The sequence below is a fragment of the Mustela erminea genome, chromosome 14 (assembly GCF_009829155.1).
Source record: "Mustela erminea isolate mMusErm1 chromosome 14, mMusErm1.Pri, whole genome shotgun sequence".
In the NCBI taxonomy this organism is placed as follows: domain Eukaryota; kingdom Metazoa; phylum Chordata; class Mammalia; order Carnivora; family Mustelidae; genus Mustela; species Mustela erminea.
The window spans coordinates 6298497-6320792 of NC_045627.1; the positions used below are offsets into that span (position 1 = coordinate 6298497).

The 22296-nt window shown below is 49.8% G+C and overlaps 1 protein-coding gene and 1 long non-coding RNA gene across 3 annotated transcripts in view; one reads left to right on the plus strand and one right to left on the minus strand.

Annotated features, from left to right (window-relative positions):
* Positions 1–20746, plus strand: part of SLC35F3 (solute carrier family 35 member F3) — a 375560-nt gene extending 354814 nt beyond the window's left edge. The window contains exons 4-8 of one of the 2 annotated variants that reach the window (XM_032313322.1): positions 7082–7301; positions 13646–13771; positions 15763–15955; positions 16721–16810; positions 20293–20746. In XM_032313322.1, the coding sequence (XP_032169213.1) occupies positions 7082–7301; positions 13646–13771; positions 15763–15955; positions 16721–16810; positions 20293–20528 (865 nt within the window). In that variant the 3' untranslated portion in view covers positions 20529–20746. The remainder of the gene's footprint in view (positions 1–7081; positions 7302–13645; positions 13772–15762; positions 15956–16720; positions 16811–20292) is intronic. The other variant, XM_032313323.1, reaches the window with a different exon arrangement.
* On the minus strand, positions 11228–13711 carry LOC116573279. Its single transcript, XR_004278688.1, has 2 exons — positions 13622–13711; positions 11228–13491 (listed from the first exon to the last, which is right to left on the minus strand). It is a non-coding gene; the product is annotated as an uncharacterized LOC116573279 (long non-coding RNA).
* Positions 20747–22296: the final 1550 nt, after the last annotated feature.

The following is a 22296-nucleotide window of genomic DNA, read 5'->3' on the forward strand; positions in this document are numbered from 1 at the left end:
ACTTCACCCAGGAAGTGAAAGACATGTGTATGGAAACTACACAATGTTCCTAAAAGAAATTAAAGAAGACACAAAACAAAGGGAAGGACATTCAGTGTTCATCGATTGGAAGATTTAATATTGATAAGATATCAGGAGTGACCAAAGTGATCTACAAATTTAACACAATCCCTATCAAAATTCCAATAGCATTTTTTTCCAGAAATAGAATAATCCATCCCAAAATCCATATAGAATGTCAAGGAACTCCAAATAGCCAAAATAATGTTGAAAAAGAAGAACAAAGCCAGAGGTTTCTCATTTCTTGATTTCCAAACTTATTGTAAAGCTACAGTAATCAGAATGGGCATGAAGTGTGATACTAGCCTAAAGACAGATTTAGAGGCCAGTGGAATTGAATAGAGAACCCAGAAATAAACACTGACGTTCATGGTCAAACAATTTTTAACAAGGATGGTAAGATTATTCAATGGGGAAAGGACACTGTTTTCAACAAATAGTGCTAGGAAATGTTATGTAGATTTTACCACAATTTAAAAAAAAATGTAAAGAAAGAAATCAGGGAGACACAGGCAGCATGAACTTTTGGACCCAAACTTAGGTGCACATGAAAATCCTTTGGAGATTTTTAAAAATACAGTGCAGTCACATTTTAATGCAAATTCACAATAACAAAATATAACGATGACTAATGTTTCATTTATGTGTAAAAGTTTCATTTATGCATAAAATAATGTGGCTCCCTCAAGATTTTAAAAGTTAAACAAGAATCACCGTATCAACTCTGGGAGTCCAAGGGAACTAGAAATGCCAGGTGGCAGGGTTAATATTAGCTGGAAGACAGAAAGACAGTATGCCGTGAGAAAACCAATCAAGATTTGTAAATTTTGAACTATGAAATGTTGCCAGGAATGTAACCCTTCTATAAACTGCACCATTCTCCACAGAATTCTAGGCCCCTTACTAGACAGTTTGATCAAGTATATCTAGGGCTGAATCCAAGCAATTCTTATTTTTAAAAGCTCCCTGGAATGTCTAAGACTAATGGTCTATGCATCGTTGTTTAAAAACTACCAGTCCTCCATAAAAGAATAAGCACATTCATTTGGTGTAAAAAGGGGGAAAAAAGGGTTATTGACATATATTGTGTCTTAGGCTATGAGGTTATAAGATGAAGCAAAAATGTCATGACCACATGGAGCTTAAGCTTCAGTGAAGACGTCAGAGGAAGCAGATACAGTGAAGTGTAGTTATAATAGACATTACTGTATGTATAATAAGGAGTTTGGTCACATGGGGAGCACATATCAGGGGCACTTCATTGAAGGGGGCATATGAACTGGTTCCCAATGGATGGAAAGAAACCAGCCAACCAAAAAGGGAAAAAGTGAGAGTGTTTCCAGAAAAAGAAATAGAGAATCTGTTGGGACCTAGAGCAGAGTTGAAGAAAGAGCACTGAACTCACAGAACTAAAATGAGTTCAAGATGAGGGAAATTCAGAGTAAGGATGGAGAAGTGGTGATGCATAAAGACAAGGATAAGGCCAGGTCAGGAAGGACCTGGCAAGCCCGGTGGGGAGCTTGGCCATTCTCTTAAGGGAAAGTGAGTGGAGAGGAAGACCTCCCCAGTGGTAGCATGGAGAATGTGATGGGCTGGGTTGGAGAAGAGACAACAGTGGAGGGAAAACCTCAATTAGGTTTTAGCAGCAGGGGTCCAAGTGAGAGAGGAAGAGGCATGGGCTGGGGTAATGGCCACAGGAATGAGATATTTAGGAGACATAATCTATAGACCTTGGTGATGAATTAGATGCGAAAAGGGAAAAGAAGTTAAGAATGATTCCCAAATATATAGCTTGGGTAGAAATACGAGTCATGGTACCATGTTGTGATTGAGGGCTGAGGGGGAAGATATCACATCTATTTGGAAGGCTGAATTTGGGATGTCCAGGATGCAGGATGGTATTGAGTGGAAGGTGGTGTCTTAACTAGAAATTCATCAGTTGAGCTTTGAAAGCAGAACAGTGACTGTCTGCAGGATAAAGAGAGGAAGAAGTAGAAGAGAAATCTAGTAAATACCAGAGAAGTCATTCGAAGAAGACTTGGTAGTGTGTGGAGAAGTTGGAGGATACCAAGAAGGGTGTACTGAATGGGAAGCCCAGAAGGCTATTTCAAGGAGGAACAGTCAACATTATGAGAGGCTTCCAAGAGAAAGATGAACCCCAGCAGGTGCCTATTGGATTTAGCAGTACAGAGCTCATTAGTAATCAGCCCAAAGATGTGGGTGAGTGATGGGAGCTGACACTGGATTAGCAAGCTGAAGAGTGAGAGAGGCCGTCATGGCGGACGTGAGTGCCGACCACCATTCTGAAAAACCTTGTCTCTGAGAGAGGTTGAGGGAGGACAGGGGGCTGACCAGATGCTTCCTTTCGCTTTGGTGGTGTAATTTAATGTTGGTGAGGCTTAGACCTATCTAAATCGTGATAGAAAGGATCCAAAAGAGAGGAGGGATTAAAAAAAAAGAGAGAGAGAGAGAGAAAGAAAGAAAGAAAGAAAAGAAAGAAAAGACGGGGGATCATTGAGTGCTCAGTGGGGAGTGAGCACAGGCTGTAGATCTGGCTCCAGCACTTTCTGGCCTTGAGGACATTGTTTGATCTCTCTGGGCTCTGGCATCTTTATCTGTAACTTGTGGGGTTGCTCTTTGTCTGTGGTTTCCAAACGGCAGTCCTCAGAACTATCTCAGAGCACTCATGTTTCAGCTTTTGCCAGAACGACTTGACCTCTCTCTTACGTGTTTTTAAATAATTTTTTATTTCTAGCAATTTAATTCATGTACATACTTTGGACAAGCAAAATAGCAGTCAAAGAATCCTAAAAAACAGCAACCCCTGTCCATTCCTGCTCACTCTCATCCACTCCCAGTTCTTGTAGTATTTATGCCAATTCATGTAAATTAAAGTCTTACCTCCATATGTCTTAAGTGTAGACATCTACTGATGTCTGTCCCATCGTATGCCCACTTGCCCTGATTCTGATCCTTCCAACACAATGCCATCCCAGCGTTTGGTTAACCGTGTTCTCATTATTATAAGCATGGAAATATTGCTCACCAACTCTTGTTTCCTTTTGTGAACAACCTGTCATTTCCCCTGCCAGTAATATTTGCCTCTTTTGTCTCATTTACCCTGATTTCCATTAATGGTTGCTATTTTTTCCCTAAATGTTCTGCCTTCTCAAAAACCTATCAGTACACTCCCTGTGCTGGTGTAATCACAAGACTTCCCAGGAGACTCCACTCCCGGAGACCTATGTGGTCTGCCACGGAGCCTCCTCTTGGCACTAGCTTTGACTCTTGGCCCTGTCAGAGCCACATCTTCTGCTGCCATACCTTCCTCTTCCTTGTTTTACACCCTTGTGTTGGTGCGGCATGGGAGTCGATGTTTTCAAGTCCTGCAGAGCTGAAAATATCTTATTCTACCATCCCATTTGATTGATGGTTGGCTGGTTATAGAATTCTGGCTTGCAAAAAAACTTTCCCTTGAAAAATGTCAAGACCATTGTTGTTTTGCTTCCATTTTGGTTGTTGAGATGTCAGAAGCCATCGCAGTTTCCTACCCCTCGGACCTATTGGATTTCATTTCTCTTGGGAGAGTTTTATTTTTATTTTTATCCCCTCATGTCCCAAGTATGTGCCTTGTTTTGGTTCTTTCTTCATTCATTTTTCCTGGTACCTGGTAGGCCCTTTTGTTATGAAGATTCATACCCCACATTTCTAAGGAATTTTCTCGATTTCTCTCTTTTATAATTCCCTCCACTATATTTTTCCCATTCTCTCTTTCTGGAGTTTCTTTTAGTTTAAAATTGGACCTTCTGGCTTGACCTTCTAATTTTCTCTTTCTCTCTCTCTCTCACTCTCAGGAGATTATCTTCACTTTATATCCCACCTCTTCTACCTAATTTCTTTAACTTATCTTTTATTTGATTTCCAGGATTACTTCCTTTTTTATTTCCATTCACTCTTGTTTTGTGGGTACAATTTCTTCTCTTCTCTCTCCAAGGATATTCTCTCTCCCCCAGCCCTACTAAAATCCTGCCTATCCTTGAAGGTTTGACTCAAAATCCATATCTTGTATGAGGCCTTCTCTAATCAGTTCAAATCTCTCCACTAAACATGAATTCTATAGCATTATTATATTCCATACCATCTAATATGTAATTATATTTAAACTTGCATTGTTTTCTGTTGAGGAAATCCGTGTATCTCCCCAATTACACTATAATCTTCTCAAGAGCAGGGACTGTTTGCTTGTTCTCTATCAGCCAGAGTGCCTTATCTAGAACTGTGAATATAACAAGTTATGAACAAGTGCTTACTGATCTGAAAAAAAAAAAAAATGATTGGCCATCTTAATTCCACCAAACCAGGCTATCCTAGTCAGGGTTCTTTAAGGAGTACCAAGAGCATAGGTATTTGCCAAATAATAGAGAAGTGTAGTACTTACAGATGTTCACAGTTCTTCCTGTCTTACACAGTGTTTCATTCATACCTAATTCAAGAGCAATATTTTAGTGACTTGTTTTATTGACTCTTTCCTGAAATGCTCAACTTAGATTTCATAGGAAAAACACTTTCTTTTCTCACTCACATTTCACTGGGTTAGGAAATATTTAATAAATTATGCAGTCGAAGTAACCAAGAACAATTAGCTCAAGCAGGATTGGAAACAAACAACATCTAAATCTTGGCCAACACATGACTCAGTTGGTAGGAATCAAAGGGCTTGGGCATGCTGGAGTGTAATCTACCGGCCTTGGGCACTTAGCCTGCCAAGGAAAGAAGGACATTCAGCTGTCATGTCATTTGCAGAAACCAGTCAAGATCTACTATACTCTAGTCTTTGTATACCAAGAAGAGGTATCTGGAAGAAATTAATTTGTGCCCATCATCTCTCTTGGGTCTTCTTGCAATCAAGGGTACATGTGGCCAACCCAGCTGACATAGATTAGTGACAGCCTTTGGTCTGAAAACAGCACGAGACTCTTTGGCTCAGGGGCCAGTCATCTTTGTCTGCTTAGAACCAAGATCTCCCCACCTGAGCGGTACTTCCCTGCCACGAGTCTACGAAGGGCCAGCAGAGCTCTACTGGACCCAGAAATCTTGCCTTTTTCCGTCTCCAGGATGGATCCCTCTTCCCCACACTTCTACAATCATCACACTTTGGAACAATCACACATAGCTTCTCAGAGAGGACATGGGTTATCCAATGGGCTTTGGATGACCCCTGCCACAATATGAATCATTTTTTATAATAGTCCAGGGAACTTGGAAATCCTACTTACATTGTGGTCCCTTAAGAAGGTTAACCTCTAAATAGAGTTAAAATAGGTTGACATTAGGGACATCTGGGCTAGGCATCCAACTCTTGATCTCAACTTAGGTCTCCATCCCAGGGCCGTGAGTTCAAGCCCCGCATTGGACTCTATGCTGGGTGTAGAGCCTATTTAAAAAAAAAAAAAAATGTAAAATAGGTTGACATTAATGGCAGGAAAGAAGATTTGTATTTCCTGTTGATCATGCTAGAAGGACTGGCACCACTTTATAGCTACTGAAAATCCCAAACGTGAAGGAAGTGTCACCCCTGGTCATTGTCCCCAAGAGAGAGAAGACTGTTCTCTGAACAGGGGCTTGAGAAAACCCCATAGAAAACGGAAAATACTGTATGAAAATCAGGCAGCAACAGAAATATCAGTCTGTCGGATGAGAGTTTTGTCTCTATAAAGCCAAACTGGAACCAATTCAGTTGAATTGGTTTCGGGGTAAATTTAGTCATGCAAACATTTTCCCCAGTGCCGGTTTAGAAGCCACATAGGACTGAGTTCAGTGAAAGTTAATGAGTTTCCTTTTTCTTCTGTGGCTGTCCTACAGTCAAGTAATGAACAAAGGCGGATTTCATTTTGGATTGGTGATAAGAACAAATTGAATTATATTAAAAATCACACCAAATCCCCTTTGACTCTTGCTTTTAATTTTCCTCTTTTCCGGCTGCATTTAAGTCTTAAGTGGCAGAGGCCACAGCTGTTCTCCCGTGCTGGGGTATTTGGCTTATTCGAGTTTTATCTTTCCTGTGCTGGGCCCTGCCTATGAGCCTGGGTGTCTGCGGCCATAAGAGGCACGCACCTCACTCATCTGGCTTGTCTGGCTCTCAGGGCAGCAGAGCAATGACCTTGGCTCCCCAGCAGTCCAGGTCCCAGACCAAGCCCTTCTCAGGGCTCTCTCCACTCTGTTTGCCAGCCGGCCTCCTCTGCTGCCTTCTTCCATGTGTGGAAGGGTGGCTTTGTTTTTTGGAAGTGGGTTTTCATACATTGATGATCCTTTGACATTGAAAACCTTCCTTCTACAGCTGTTTCTTCATCTCACGCTCTGTTCAGAGGCTGAACTCTTCTTGGACCTGTGCTAGTTTCTCAGGGGGCATGGACACATAGACGTCCACACAGTGGAGTAACGGATTCTAAAAACGGCCTCACGGAGAAAATGCACAGATCGTTAGCACTAGTGGTATGACAGCCAAAACGTATTAGATGCTCTCAAGGATGGACGGCCCCTGCCTGGCCACAAAGACAATTCCAACCGGAGGCAAATTTTTAAACAACATATGTTTCAGGGAGTTCTCGTCAAGTATCCTTCCCCCACAATAGAGGTCTAGTGACTTCCTTCTCTTACCAAGCAAGTGACAGAATTCCTCAGTGGGTCGCCATGAAACTGGGCCCTCTTCCTATCAGATGATCCCAACGCTCCACTGCCTTCTGTCTAGAACCGTTGGTTACAAACATAGCGTGAGCAGAAGGAATAAAAATCTATGATGTTAGATCATCATGGGACATTTTCTTCAATGGACTAAAGCAAAAGGTCGAAGAGCTACTTAATAGATGTTCATAAAAAAGAATAAATACAGAATTTAAAAAATCAGAATAAACGTCTCCCACCCTCCCCCTTCCTCATTTGCTTTAAAAATGGGTATAGGGGGATAAAATGGTCTGTCTCAACCCAAGAATATAATAACACTGCCTCTCTTTCCTTGTTTTAGGGAATGCTGTCGATTTTTTGGAGACAATGGCTTGACTTTGAAGGTGTTTTTTACCAAGGCAGCACCCTTTGGTGTTCTTTGGACACTCACAAACTACTTGTACTTACATGCAATAAAGAAAGTAAACACTACGGATGTCTCCGTGTTGTTCTGCTGCAACAAAGCTTTTGTGTTCTTGCTCTCATGGATCGTTCTCAGGGACAGGTTCATGGGAGTGAGGGTAAGTTCCTTATTATCTGTCTTCCTCCCTCACTCGGTCATGTCAACCAAAACCTGCCCATTGGCTTGCTTAGCTCCATGTGCTGCATCCTGAGCATACACTGCTGACCACTGTCCTGCCGATTTGCGGCAGAAAAGGAGCCTGGGGTCTCAGTGTGCCTTGCCAACTTTCTCGCTTGCAAACCATACTCGACAAGCATTCATTAAAGCACCTTTCATTTCAAGCATTTCAACAAGCATTCCCTAAAGTGTGTGCCCGTTGGGGACCCCACCTGGGGATGGCGATGTTCTCCCCTCTCTGCGTGCTCTCCCCTCTCTCCCGAGGGCAGCCACGCCCTGCCGCCGGGAGCTCTCTGCTAACCCTGTCCCTCTTTGCTTAGGATGCATCTGAAAGCCGGGGGGATCCCTCCGCATCCACATGGATGGGCGGTCTCGGTGGGTTCACTGTCTGGACCGTGTGTACAGAGCTGAAGTGGGCCAGAGACGCTTTTGCTAAGTCCAGATGGTGGACGGACAGTTTCCTTCCCTTCATACCCTAGGCGAAGGGAGACTGAAATTCTTGTGTCCTCAAAGTACCTCTTGTTGTCAGAACCGAGACTTGGCAAGTCCCATTAAAATCCAGTCAAACAGCTAGCCAAATGTCTGACAGTGGTGTGAAATATGATTGTGTGACCTATACAGGGACTCACCCCAGTAAAAGGAGCAAGGTGACTGTTCTTATTGACGGAATCCTGGTGGCTTCTGCTTGTCTCCCTCTGGTGGCCAAGGGCTGCTACTGCCCCCACCACCACCTTTGCCGGGACACAAGGACAAAGGATTTGGATTTGGCCTTGAAGCTAGATCTCTTGGTTGGGGGGCGGAGTGGGGGAGGGGCATGGATCATTAACTCCTTCCTGCACTGGCAGGCCATGTTTCAGGCCCGGTGGGCCGGCCAGGCACCTGAGAGCCCTTTCAATGGGCAGTCCCCATTCCCTTGAACCGTGCTGGCACCTGTCAGGAGGCAGATTCCTGGCCCTCTGTTACTTGTGTCCTTTGCTCATTGTCCTGGGAACAATGACATCACCCTGGTGGAGGATTCACACCCACCTAGTTACTCAAACAGCAGTGGGGACATGAGTCAACGGCTGAGGAGTATTTTTAGCTTGCAGTAGGGGGAAAATTTGTTTTGAGACTTAGTGTTAATTCTGGAATAAAAACTCACTCCCTGTGCTAACCACCCAGAAAAGCTTTTAGCAAATAAATGATCTAATGCACCTCCCCAAGAAATGCGGGCACTTCCAGCAGTAGTCTGTCCGTCCGCCCGCCTGGCTGGACTCTTGAAGACTCAGAGGTCCCAGGGCCCTTCATGACTTTATTTGGATGCAGCATCCCAGGGGAATTTATAAAACTTTTTGGCAAGATTCTGATGTCCAAAGCAAATTCCAAACGGGATCCTGTTCATTGGGAAGAGAAACTTCAAGGTGAATTCTGTCTCTAAGCAGGACTTTTTTTTTTTTTTTTTTTTTTTTGAGGTTAAGAGAAGGAGTTGGAAAACACTTGAAACCCTCCTAGACTCAGAGAGACCAGCATGGCACACCCAGATCTTTTCTTTGTCGCTGCTCATGGATGAGAGAGTTGTCTCCCCGATAGTGATCCAGTCCAGCCATCCTGGGCACTTGGCCAGTTTGGTCTGAGCTGACCGCTGTGTACGGAACAAAAGCCTGCACTGAAGCCATCACTAGGCCGGTCCTGACATGAAGGTCTAAGAGGCTGGTGTTGGCGATGGGATTGTGTGTGGTTGTGGGTCTCTAACAATCATCACTCCTCTGAGAAGCGTGCGACCTGCCCTCTGAGGGTTTCCCGCTCCACGTCACGGCAGATTCCCCTCTTCTCCTCTTTAAGAGTTCAGAGAGCTAGAAAAGTCTGGAAGACCCCCTCAGTGGCTGGTAGGATGGGAAATTTCCCCTTGAGAACAGATGGAAACTCAGATCCCAGATAGTATCTAACTGGTGCGAGGGTTCTCTTAAGGTTTCTCTCAGACTGTTGGGGTAGCTGGCACAGAATTTCCAAAGATTGAAGGGAACTGACCCATTCCCCTTCCCGGAGGGCCAAGCATATGAGCCTGAGAGACAAAAAGCAGCTGAAGGAGGCTCAGCATTATGCTGGTGGGAACAGCTAGCTGTTCTGGTGGGAACCGACTGCACGGCCCACCTGTGTTTATTAAGATGATGACTCACACCACAAGGGCTGTGGTTCCTGCAAAACATCCAGCTGGTCCAGGCCCATGGACTGACCAAGCAGCAGCAAACATCTTCTCACGCCCGAGAGATCCATATCCCTCCCGGCCACTTAGGGCATCAGAGGTGACCGTGGAAAGGAGCCCACTGTGTCACCCTTCGACTCTGTGCTTTCTGTGTGTTCCCTGGCTCTCCAGACTCAGACTTTCTGACCCCGCAGGGAGGTGCTCTCGTCTAGAGTCAGGAGACCAGGGTTTGGATCTTGGTTCCACTCTTGTAAGCTGTTGGGCCTTGAGCAAGTCACTGAACGTCTCTGAGCCTCTTACTTCATTTTAAGATAGACACGCGCTCGTTTCAGAGAACCGCAGTGAGAATCAAATCAGATGGTGTATGCCCGACGTAAAACCCGGTAACGGTTCTCTTCCTCAGTGTTATTTCTGTCGTTCTCTCTCAGTTGGAGGCTTTGTTGGATTAGCCCCGTGTTGTGGGTGACCGCGTCAGAGCAGATGAACGTCGAAGGAGGCAGTTTTATGTAGAAAAAGCAGCAATAGAATGAGAGCAAGTAGAACTCGGGGTGCATGAAGCCGAAGCCCACCCAGCTGTGGTCAGCAGCTGGAGAGAGAGAGGGCATTTGGGGTGAGACCTTCCCACCCCCCACACCCAGCTCAGGGGACACGGAAGATGGGATTCTCTGCGGGCCGAGGAGCTAATGGCGACCACCCACCATAGTCAGGGCCCTCCAACCAGGAGGGACTGGCACAGGAGCGAGAGAGATCTGAGAGATCATTCTGGTGGGCCCTCAAACCCCCGTAGCTCATTCCTGGGGGTCCTGTGCCTTTTCCAAGACCAGTTCCCATCTCGGGTTCTAGGTGATGTTTTTGGTAATGACAAGCGCCCTCAGCGTCTCACGAGGGTCTGTCCCTGAAAGGTAGCTCTTGTGTCTGATCCCAACTGCCTTGCATCTGGGAGGCTGTCCCTTGCCACCTGCGGGGGACCCAGAGCACCCACAGAGCCTGGGGGAGCCCTGGAGGGCTCACCACTGGCCTCTTCCCATGCCCTGAAATCAGAAGGGTCCACTCGACGATCCCCACTGAAATTTAATAGTCTGAGTGGGTAAGAGCAGCCAGGAGCTGGGAGGGGGCATATATTTCCAATTTGTCCTTTCTGTGGCTCAGAATTGCCCCAGGATGTACACATCCACAGCACAGCACACAGGGCTCAGTGTGGCAGAGGATGCACAGCCCGTCCCAGTCTGAGCAGAGCGGAGAGCTTGTCTGAGAGGTGGTCAGACTCTGTGCTGCTCCCACCTCATTCCTCCTTGATGCTCAAGGAGTTTGCCTCCTGCCCCTCAGCCTGACATTGGAGAGGGAGCAAGGGACCATGGGGGAGGCAGGGAAGAGCCCCGGGGGCCTGGCAGGCTGCCATGGGGTCACCAGGGAAAGTGAGGCTATGCCAGCAAGAGGGGGATGGGCAGCACGCTGACCTCGGTGTCTCCTGTGCCTACGTTTCCTCTCCCTCCAGCTCACTCCCCCACCACCTCCGGCCCCCTCAGCCGAAGTAGAGATGGTGGTGCTCACCCTTTCCAGGGCTAGGGCCACTGTTACCCTGGGGTGACCCCTTCAAGTCTGAAGCCCCGAGTCCCTGTTTTCGGACAGGTCCACGGGATATGTGGGGGTGGTGGAAGGTGGGAAAAAAGAGAGGCGGGGACAAGTTCAGTTGTCTACTTTCCTTTATTTTCTCCTCCAACTCAACATTCTCCCCCAGGGACACCCTGATCTAGAAGATGGGGGGCATGTGAGACCACAGGACAGCCCCCCCTGGCCTTCCTGGAAAGTACATCATAGTGCAGCAAGTAGGCAGTCAGCAGTCCCGAGTGCAAACCAAGAAGCCTGGGTATGTTATGGTATAAATGTAAAGTGTACATTTAAGTCGTTTCTAAGGACAGAACTGGGATCTTGAAGGGAATGTCACGCTTGAAGAACGTCTATCTAGGCTCTGCCCCCCAAACCCATAGGGTGTTTCGGCTCTGCTCTGCTGTCTGGGGCATGAAGAGTGAGCTTGGCTCCAGCACACTGGGTGGGCCAGGGTGGCCCACAATATAGAGCAGGCCGGTCCTGTGACCCGGGACAGGGACTTCTAAGAGAGCTAGAGGTGGGAGCTGGGGGACCACCGTCCCCTGATGCCACCTGTCACAATGACCTCTGGGGGCCTGGACTCCTCAAGTATGGCCTGGAGGGCTCTACCTGTCCCCTGCCAGCCCCTATGCTCAGCTCTGCGGCACAGCACAGCCCTGGGTAGGGGCTGGGGGAGGAGGGGGCTCGCAGCCCTTTATTACTGAATCAGTAGAGACGACAAAGGAAGAGGCTGGAGTCAGCCTTGTAAGTCCTCAGGAGAAAATCAACCCCTGGGTTCCTTCACATCCTTGAAACTAAAGCCCCAAGTTTGGAAAAACTCAGGCACCTCTGGAAATGCACCAAATCATCTAAATTCAGCTCTCTTCTTCCCTTCCTCTTTTTTCTAGTTATTTCTCTCCCTGTGGACCTTGGGTGCCTAGCGAGGTCAACCTGTTCCAAGCAGCATCTTTGCATTATCTGTGTCCCCTGGGCCAGAAGCCTACCTCTTTCCCCACCTGCCTTGTCATGTGCCCCTTTCTTCTCCTGGAGGGCGGAAAAAGTCGCTTGTCTTCCTGATCTCTGTTTCCTTCTCTGGGTGAGCGGTTGTACTCCGTGCGGGTAGCATTTGCATAAGAAACAGAGTCAGCGTGTGATGCAGAATGAGGGCTGACAGTGAGCTACGAATCAAGAAGGACACGTAGGCAGTCAGTTCCCTGGCAGCCTCTCCAGAGCCTCGGTGTTGCTGTTGCATGGGCAGAGTTCGCATCACCGGAAGATACTGCACAAGGAATATTCTAGAACTCACAGTGTGTGAGACTCTGCCAGGTTTCCTTTCGCTAACTGAGAACATCACGCTGAAGCCAGAAAGGAAACCTCAGTTCAAACCTCAGAGTTGGCTGTAGCCAACTATTCTTTGAATCCTGCTTTTCCTGTTTCTGTAGGTCAACACGGATTTTGCAATCAGCCCTGAAATTTTACATCCCCGCTCAGCCACACACCAGCTCTGTGACTTTGGGCATGTTGCCGTGACCTCTCTGAGCCAAAGCTTTCATGTTTACAAAATGAAATGGATGATACGATCACATAGAAAACCCTTCTCCCGTGACCACTTCGTAAACGGGGGCTACTTGAGGTTGTTACCGGTAGCCGGGGTCAGTTCTGAGTGAGCCATTAAGAGGGATAGCGCTGCCGGTGAATCCAGTCGAGGCAACATCTCTGTTCTGCCCACAGCACTCCCAGCCCCATTCCGCACCAGCGACGTTTATGTAGCTCCGTGACCACCCCAAGTTAGAACCTGTACTTACTCTCTGTGCAGATACATTTCTCCTTTTCAAAATTTGTCCCAAGTAGTCAGTCTCCTGTGTAATCGACAACCTCACTTTGCGCAGCAGCAGAAACGGGTACATCTCCCTGGGGCGTTCGTTCAACATGGGAAGTCTGGGTGGGGACAGTCCCAGGATGGGGGGCGCTGCGGGGGGAGCGCTCCGTCACAGCTCAGGAAAGGCCCGGCACTCCCAGGGGTAGGACACCGTGGCCCTTTGGCACACGACACTCGTTCTTTCAGAAGACCCAACCGCCGGTGTGGCGTGCTAAGTGGGCCCCACGTCCGGTCCCCTCTCTGTTAAAATACGACGTGTCTAAGAGGCAAGATGTCACGTGCTCTCAGAAGGTTCGGCAGGAACTGGGGTCATTCCCAGGGTGGTCTACCAAACTTTGTCAGGGCAGGGCCCCTGCTGTTGGCATCATGACCGCCTTATCTGCGGTCTCCCAGCACCACGGGGACGGGCCACCAGGTGACCCCGGGCCACAGCAGGTCTCCTTGCCACCAGCTGTTCCAGGGGTTCCATCACACGAAGCTTTCCTAAGCAAGAACAGAAATCCCATTTGTTTTCCAGAGAACTGGAAAGGAGACCCCACTCTCTTCCCTCGCATGAGACTCTCCTGAGCGTTTCCACCTCGGTGGCCTGTCCCACGGCCCCCCACCCTCTCACCGCTGTTTCCTCCCTTCTGTGCAGATCGTGGCCGCCATCCTCGCCATTGCTGGGATCGTGATGATGACCTACGCCGACGGCTTCCACAGCCACTCTGTCATCGGCATAGCGCTGGTGGTGGGCTCTGCGTCCATGTCTGCCCTGTACAAGGTACGCGCGGGGAGCGAGCCCTCAGAGCAGTGGGTCTCAGCCGGCTGGCCCGGCTCACGTGGGGCATCTTGGATGGCATCTGTGCCTTCAGCCAAGCAGCTGTTCTCAGTGTGTGGACAGACTCGCAGGGATGAGACACACCCACTCTCGGCTTTGGCTCTGGCTCTCTAGACCTTTCCGTCAAGGGCCATCTCTTTGCAGCACTGGGCATAAACCAGGCAGAACAGTGGACGGGCAGCGACGAATTTTCATGACTTCTTTGGTTGGCAAGGACTGGAGGAGGACCGGGGCCCCCAGGGGGCTGGCTCGGTGTTTGGAGAGATGATGCAAACCCTTGGAGCAGCCTCGTCACTGAAATCTTTCATGGCACGGTTTGGGCAGCCACCGGGACTCAGCGTGAATCCGCATGCCTTTTAAGCACTGCCCGTAGGCTGAATAAATAGAAACCCAACTCCTGTGATACGGGTATTATAACACATTTTTGACAAAATGTGGGGAAGCCCTAGAAAGCAGGTCCCAACTGCAGGGCTGGATGAAGCCGTGTTTGACCCCCACGCGTCCCCTCCCCCGTCGTGGCTCTGCCTGCTGCTCTCCCTCCTCCCTCCCCCCTTCCTCTCTCATCCCTTCACCGCCAGAGGGAAGACCCCAGATTTTCTCGGGCCTCCAAGTTGGGACCCCGACCTGGAGGATGCCACGAGGAATGAGGTTTTAGCTTGGAGACCCACAGCCCTTCGTGGATCCAGGCAGTAAGACAGGAAAATGAAGTACGGGAGAGAGTTAGAAAAGGCACTTTGTTTTTTTCCAGCTCTGTGTGTAACACATTCTGTGGTTTGAGAATGGGAAATGACTGCACCTTCCCGTCCCCATCAGCTCCCGCCCTCACTGCCCACAGCCAGAGGCACACACGCTGTCTACCTGCTCCGGGACCCATCTCCCAAGGAAGACACAGTAGCCCCACACCACTGTGAGGCTTCAAAGCCACTATTCGAATGCAGAAGATGGGACCAGGCCACACTCTGCTGGCCTCACTCCGCCGCATGCTAACGGGAAGCAGGGCACACAGAGATGAAATCTGCAATGGACACAGATAATTCTGATTTCGACTCCCCTTTCCCCTCTCCCCCACAGCCTGATCTTTATCCAGAGAGGCCAGTGGGTGGAGGGCTGAAAGCAATCTATTCCTCTTTTCACGCTTCGTGCGCAAATGCCCAGAAATACCTGAAAAGATTGGTGAAGTGGCTGAAAAAGGAAGAGGCAGGCGAAGTGGGAGACACAACCGTGCAGAGACTCGAGCTGGACCCAAATCCGTTCCCTGGTGGCGGCTGGGTCCCCGGAACATGGGGGCGGCTGCCCCTGTCCTCCCAGCTTCCCGGCCACTCCAGGCACGTCTGTCCCTCTCCTGGGCCTCACACACCTGAAATACATACAGACAAGAACAGGTGCAAGAAGTCAAAGCGGGGTGCACGCTGCTAAACCCCACGCTGTTTCTGGAACGGGGCGGGGGGTGTGGAGCAGAGATGAGCTGTGAGCGTTACAATCTCTCTACCTTCGATTTAGAGAAAATGTCTTCGCAGCCAAAGCCCTTTGCCCTGGGGGTCTGGCTGTGTCGTTCAAAACCGAGGTCCCCAGAGGAATGCATCCTCGTGGCAGCTCTAAGTTCTGCGGCGTCCCCGTCTTCGGACGCCCTGAAGCTGGGACGTGCTGTCCTGACTGCAACACAAAGGGAGCCTCGTGTCAGAGCCGTGACTCCCAGAGATGCCCTCCATGAGTCGCTGTCCCCCGGGGCGCTACCGAGATCCGAGCGCTTGTGCCGCGCACCTAGCACTGACCCCACCACCCTCTCCCTGAAGGCCGAGCGAGGCCGCATTTGCCCGTCCCCCGGCTGCGACCCTGCACCCCCGGCCCAGCCTCCTCGGGCGCACCCCCCGCCCTGGTGGCACGATGGCGGCGGGGGCGAGCCATCACCCACTCTCCTCTGCTTTCTCCGGCAGGTTCTGTTCAAGCTCCTCCTGGGCAGTGCTAAGTTCGGAGAAGCCGCCTTATTTTTGTCCATTTTGGGCGTGTTTAACATCCTCTTCATCACCTGTATCCCCGTTATCCTCTACTTCACCAAAGTGGAATACTGGAGCTCGTTCCATGACATCCCATGGGGGAACCTTTGTGGATTTTCAGTCCTCTTGTTGAGTAAGTGCTGACTGACCCCGGCCCAAGCCACACGGACTAGCGGGCCCCGGGCAGCTCCAGGGCCATCTGTAAACCGTGCCCTCACGAAGAGCAGCATTCTATCGTTAAGTCCCCAGTGCTCTTCAAGACCCTTGCGTCCACTGGGTTCTAACTCCAGAACCGCAGGCTTGGCAGTAGTAGCCAGGGGCACCGCCACTCCGGACAGTGCTGCGCGTGACGTCCCGACAGCAGAACAGTCCTTACAGGCCCGGGAGGGAGCCGGCCGGTGAAGGTCTGAGGGGAGTCAGAGCCCAGTGCCTTTTCTCAGTTATCATTACGATGAATATCGTCACCACGATTACTTGGTAGGAGGCTGGTCCTAGGCAGGAAAGTAGCTGGGGATGGGTCTCACCCAGTCCCCATCTCAGAATGCATAACCCAAGGCACCTGGCCGTCCTCCCCCAGAGTCACCACCGGCAACGGAGAAAAGCCAAGTTAGTGGCTTGAGTCCACGATCCGAGTCCTCTCTTCCAGCGTCTTTCACTGACGACCTTTTCCAAATTTCTTTGCTCTCCTTCAGAGCTCAGGAGGGGAAGAGGAACGCTGCTTCTTTGGGATATTTGTCCCTGATCCCCACCCAGGCTGCCTGAGTCAGAGCAAAGGGCAGTAGTAAGTCCCCTGACTCCAGCCTCACCAGAGAAGCTGGGGGCCGGGGGTGCGGACCAGGGAGGGCGGCAAGTCCAGGGCCAGGCACGAATAATACCCTTCTTCTGTTCTTTATTTCAGCATTCAATATCGTATTAAATTTTGGAATCGCTGTTACGTATCCCACTCTGATGTCTGTGGGAATCGTCCTCAGTGTACCTGTGAATGCAGGTAAGCCTGTATGGCTTCCTCTCTCTGCTTGAACACACACACACACACACACACTCACACACACACTCACACACTCACACACACACATCCTCCCACTCCCAAACACACACACTCGCATGCAGTCTTGCTGTGCCTGTATGGACAACACCGTTGCCCTTCGGTGTAGAAAGAAGGCACTTGGGTAGAAGGTTGGTGTATGTTGCATACACGCTGTCTCTCCAGACTGCCTGGGTTTTCACTCACCACCCCGACATATGACGGTCTCCAGCCGTCTAGGTTCTAACTGGTGTGGGAACCAGAGATGAATCTCATTAATCTTAGTAATAAGCTTAGAAAAAGGTGTAGCAGGAAAAAAATTCAGTTTTGTAAGTGACTTTCTGGAGGGGAAAGTGTGCTTGGGCTGTGACTGGGATGGCGTAGTGTTTGTAAACTGAGGAAACACAAACATTGTTCGCACCTCCCAGAAGCTCGAGAGCACGCTGGCCAGTTCCTCCGGACCTTGCTATGCTTTCTCCCTGGGGACTCACCAAAGCAATCACCCGGCAGCTCGGCTCTTCCAAAAACTTGTGGTCGACAGCCCCTCCCCGCCTTCCTTTTCCTGGTTCATTCTGGTGTCCGTTTTGGATTTTCTTCCCGGAACCCCCTCCTCACCCCTGACGGCCCCATCCGGCCTGTTCTTAGCCAGAGAAGGGTTCATAAGTCTATAAGTCCGGTCCCTCCATCATGCTCACCCCCTTGGCCCTGGCACAGGCCCCTCCCCCAAAGCCACATCCATCCTGACCCTCCTACCCACAGGCCACTAGAGGATTCACCCCAGGGAATGGCACATCCTTATCCTGTCCGATGTGGCATCAGTGAGCAAAACAGCTCTCAGTTTCCTAAGCCTTTTCTTGTGATTTGTTTCTTCTCTCCTCCTGTCCCACGTGTTCTGCACATGCCTGTCCCTGGCCCCAGACTCTTTTCGGGGTACCTTGGGGCAGTGTGTGGAAGAAGGCCTGGCCGGGGCATCCGGGCACTGGCCCTGCCCACCTGGAGGATGGTGGTCCCAGCTTATCACCCCTCCGGGCCTTAGCTTGTCTCCCCTAAAAGTGAAGGCAGGACCGACCCTCACCCGACATTTCAAAATGCTGAAAGTCCCAGAGCTGCTGGAGAGATAACGCATCAGCTTACCCCCTACACCTCACTGCATTATTGTAGTCACAGCAGTCACACTGCCAGGAAGCATGTAAGGGCTTTCATTGAGGGACATTCATGAGCTCCTAGGTAGAGGCCCACTTGACCTGTCTCATACAGCCAGATGTCGGAGAGGTCAGTGAGAATCCCTTCTTATTACTCCCCTGCACGGTTTGATCGTGTGTCCGAGGAAGGAATCACATTCAGTTCGCAACTGGAGAAGAGAAGCAAAGGGATCCACCACGGCCCGATGTCTGAGAGCGGGGTCCGGTGGCTTTCCCACATGCCGTGATGTTTACTGCTGGAGCTGCTTGTGTGCCCTGCTCATGGATGGTCCCCGTGTGCCGAATGTACCGAACGTTCTGTCATTATTGAAAAGTCAAGTATTTCTTTTTTTTTTCAAGATTTTATTTATTTATTTGACAGAGATCACAAGTAGGCAGAGAGACAGGCAGAGAGAGAGGAAGGGAAGCAGGCTCCCTGCTGAGCAGAGAGCCCGATGCAGAACTCGATCCCAGGACCCCGAGATCACAACCTGAGCCGAAAGCAGAGGCTTAATGACTGAGCCACCCAGGCGTCCCAAAAATTCAAGTATTTCTGAATTACAGTGAGATAAAAGAGGCACTTCATTATTTTTTATATCTCAAATGATGTTCTTTCTTATTTCTTTTTTTAAAATTTCATTTAAATTCAAGTTAGTTAGCATATAGTATATTACTATTTGCAGAGGTAGAATTGAGTGATTCACTAGTTGCGTAGAACACCCAGGGCTCGCTCCACTGAGTGCCCTCCCTAATGCCCGCCTCCCAGCTACCCCGTCACCCCACCAGCAACCCTCAGTGTGTTCCCTAGAGTTGAGAGTCTCTTAAGGTTTGCCCTCCTCTCTGCTTTTATTACTTTATTTTTCCTTCCCTTCCTCTATGTTCATCTGTTTTGTTTCTTAAATTCCACATATGAGTGAAATCATATGATACTTGTGTTTCTCTGCCTGACTTATTTAAAAGAGGCACTTTAATTCCACAACCGGGCTGCAAACATTTTTTGGGGGGGGGGTTTAACTTTCATCCCTTTCTCTTTCTCTGATGCCCTATAGACAAGGTGAGAGTCAGGTGGGGAGGGGGAGGGGGAGGGGGAAGGCAGGGGAGGCGGAGGACCCTGAAGGGGAGAAGGGGGGAGCCCGGCCACCTCCTGGGCAGCTGGAGGAGGCCCACAGGTGGCAGCGGTCGGTTTTCCAAGGCCTCCTGCTCTAACTCAGCAAACCCTCTTTCACCAAATGATAGAAAAGAAACGCAGTGGGTGCCTCTTGCGCAAAGGGCAGGCCCCAAATCTGCTTTGTCGGGCTTAATTAAGAAAACAGGGAATTAAAACAAAACAAAAAAAAAAAGGGAAAAACAAAAACTCCAATATCCCCAATGTTTTTGACCATTTAGCTGAGGAGAGAATGATGAGGTGGATTCTTATTAAACCTGCTTCGCATTTCATTCCCTCACCTGATGTGAGTCAGGTAGGAGCCATGTGCCCTGCAGACCTTTAATAAGCCTTAATAGTTAGTGATGCCCCAGGGCGCTTCAAAGCCTCTGCTAATGGTGCCCTGGGGCAGAACAACAATTTACATCTTCTAAAAAGCAGTGTGAGTCTGGTCTTCAAATTGTATATATGCATATACTGGGCACTTATGCTTTTAAATTATAAATATAATTTGAAATTATAAATGTAAAATGTCATTGCAGGAGTGCCCCCCTGGGGCGTGGGGGGAGGCTCAGTTGGTTAAGCGTCCACCGTCAGTTCAGGTCATGGTCTGAGGGTCCTGGGATGGAGCCGTACATGGTGGGCGGAGGGGGCGGGGGCGCTCCCTGCTCCGCGGGGAGTCTGCTTCTCCCTCTCCCTCTGCCCCTCCTCGCTGCTGGTTCTCGCTTTCTCTCCCTCACTCTATCTCAAATAAATAAAAACTTAAAAAAAAATCATTGTAGAAGACCCAAAAAATACCAAAAATACGAAGAAAGCAGTCACGTCTTCAGCGTCCTGCCACCCAGGGGTCACTCAGTTTAACTGGCCACAGTTAAACTTGGGGTGCATATCAGTGTCTGAACTGCGGTGCCAGGTCAGTCTGGAGGAGTTTCACACCCGAGGGCTGTTAAAAAATTATGAGGCCGCCCGCGCCCACCAGGAGCAAAGCCACGCCGAGGAAGATTCCGCGGTCAAGCAAGACCGCAGCTCCGCGCCCGCGCACGAGGCGACCCGGGGGCCCCACCCTGCGCCCGGGCCTGGCCGGGTCTAGGAGTAACCGGGCTTCTCTCTGTCTCGCGCAGTGGTGGATCACTACACCAGTAAGATAGTCTTCAACGGGGTGCGGGTTATCGCCATCATCATCATCGGCCTGGGCTTCCTCCTCCTGCTTCTGCCCGAGGAGTGGGACGTCTGGCTCATCAAGCTTCTCACCCGCCTCAAAGTGAGGAAGAAGGAGGAGACGGCGGAGGGCGGCGCGGACCCGGGCTCGGGGCCTCAGAGCAAGAGCCGAAGGGCCCGGCCCTCCTTCGCGCGCTGACCGCGGCCCTGCAGGACTCTGCGGCGATCGCTCACGCTCGGGTTAGGGCCTCGGAGGTCTGCTCCGGACGGGGGAACCCTCGGTTGGGTAAGGTGTGTACATACCTGTACAGTTCCGGTAACCTGCGGTAAGTTATACGGTATTTATTGGCATGTCCAATTTGCTTGCACTTTTCCCACATCAGACCTTTCACCCAAGGGTACCAGTTCCAAGTGGAAGAGAAGAGACGAGCCTCCGGCCCTTTCGAAATGAATGTCAAAGTCCATGTCAGTGTTCGGGGGGACAAGAGGCAGGGCGCGTGTTTGAATCTTAGCAACTGCAAATTACATTGCACACTGTGATTATTTTCCAGCTATGGTAGGGTCACATTTTGTTTTATACCAGAGCTGTACTCTTAATTTTAAGGGATTTCAAATGAACCAAAAGACAACTGTAAGTCACTTTGAGTTGTTGGAGGATGGATAGAGGGATGGATGCCAAGAGAGGAAGCAGAAAGGTACCAACGGACTTCGGGACCCACCGGCGGTGGCTGAGCTAGGGGTGGCAGGTGGAGGACAGGCCCCAGCCAGGTTACAGAGAGGGAAGGAGGAGTCGGAGCCCCAGCTGGCCTGCTCTCACGTGAGTGTGTAAGATCGTGCAAGAGAAATTACAGTGCCTTCTACAGAATTTTTGTCCTTACCTACGTGAAGCGAGGTGACATTGTAAGTCACTGGCGCCGTCTTCTAATTTAGATGTACAAAATCTTTAGAAACAAAACTGTGTGTGTGTACGTGTACAAAAACAACAGGCTGACGACCAGTGTAAGGGAACGTGGCTAGCGGTGTGCATTGCACATGTCAGATGGACACGGCGAGACTGTGAACTGCTGGTTGCTTTTACTCCATGACCAAGATGGAAAAATTATCTACCGAATCTGTAAACCTTTTTATGAAACTTTTAAAGCACCAGGCTGTTTACTTACACAGTTTAGGTCTGCCAGAAAATTCTATCTGTGATAGATCTGTCAAGAGGGACGTGGGGGTTAGAGTTTACTATTTTTGAAGTTTACATTGTTACATACGAAATGGAAACCTTATTTTGAAATGTTGTCATAACCCAGTGGTGCATTCTGTGACCATGGAGTCTTTCGTTTCCTAGGGGAAAGGGGCATTCATGACCTGAACTTTGTAGCAAATTATTATTCTCAGTTTCCATTACCTGTTTGGCCAAACAGATTAATAAACTATTTAAAAAAGAAGCGTTCCGCGCCGCGTTGGTGGCCACTTTGTCACAGCCCCACTGTGCCCCTTCCCTCCTCGCCTTCCCCTTGGCTCTCAGCAGGTCCCGCCCTCCTGACCCATCCAGGCTCGCGAACCAGCCCAGACACCTCAGAGGAAGAACATTCTTACTGGAACAACAGAGTTGACTGTCTCCAAAGCAAAACAAGGGCGGGAGCTCCTAAACTCACCTCCATCTCTCCTTTGTGCCCCTCTGCTTTCCCTCCAGGTGCCTGTCTGCCCCATCCCTCCCCACTCAGCCCTGGGTGTCCCTGCTCTCTCTCATTTTTCCGCATGGACTCGTTCATCGGAGCAGCTCGCACCGGCCCCTCCTAGCTGCCTCCAAGCGGCAGCCGCAGTCCCCATGTGGACATGGTCTTCCAGCTCCCCTCACACACCTCCCTTCTGCCTGCGCGTCCTAACCCCGTTCTAGCTCTGGAGAGTTTGTTGTACCGGCTTCGGTAGCACGCACACATTTCTGTTCCAGGCAGCTCCAGCCAGGGGCTGTGAAG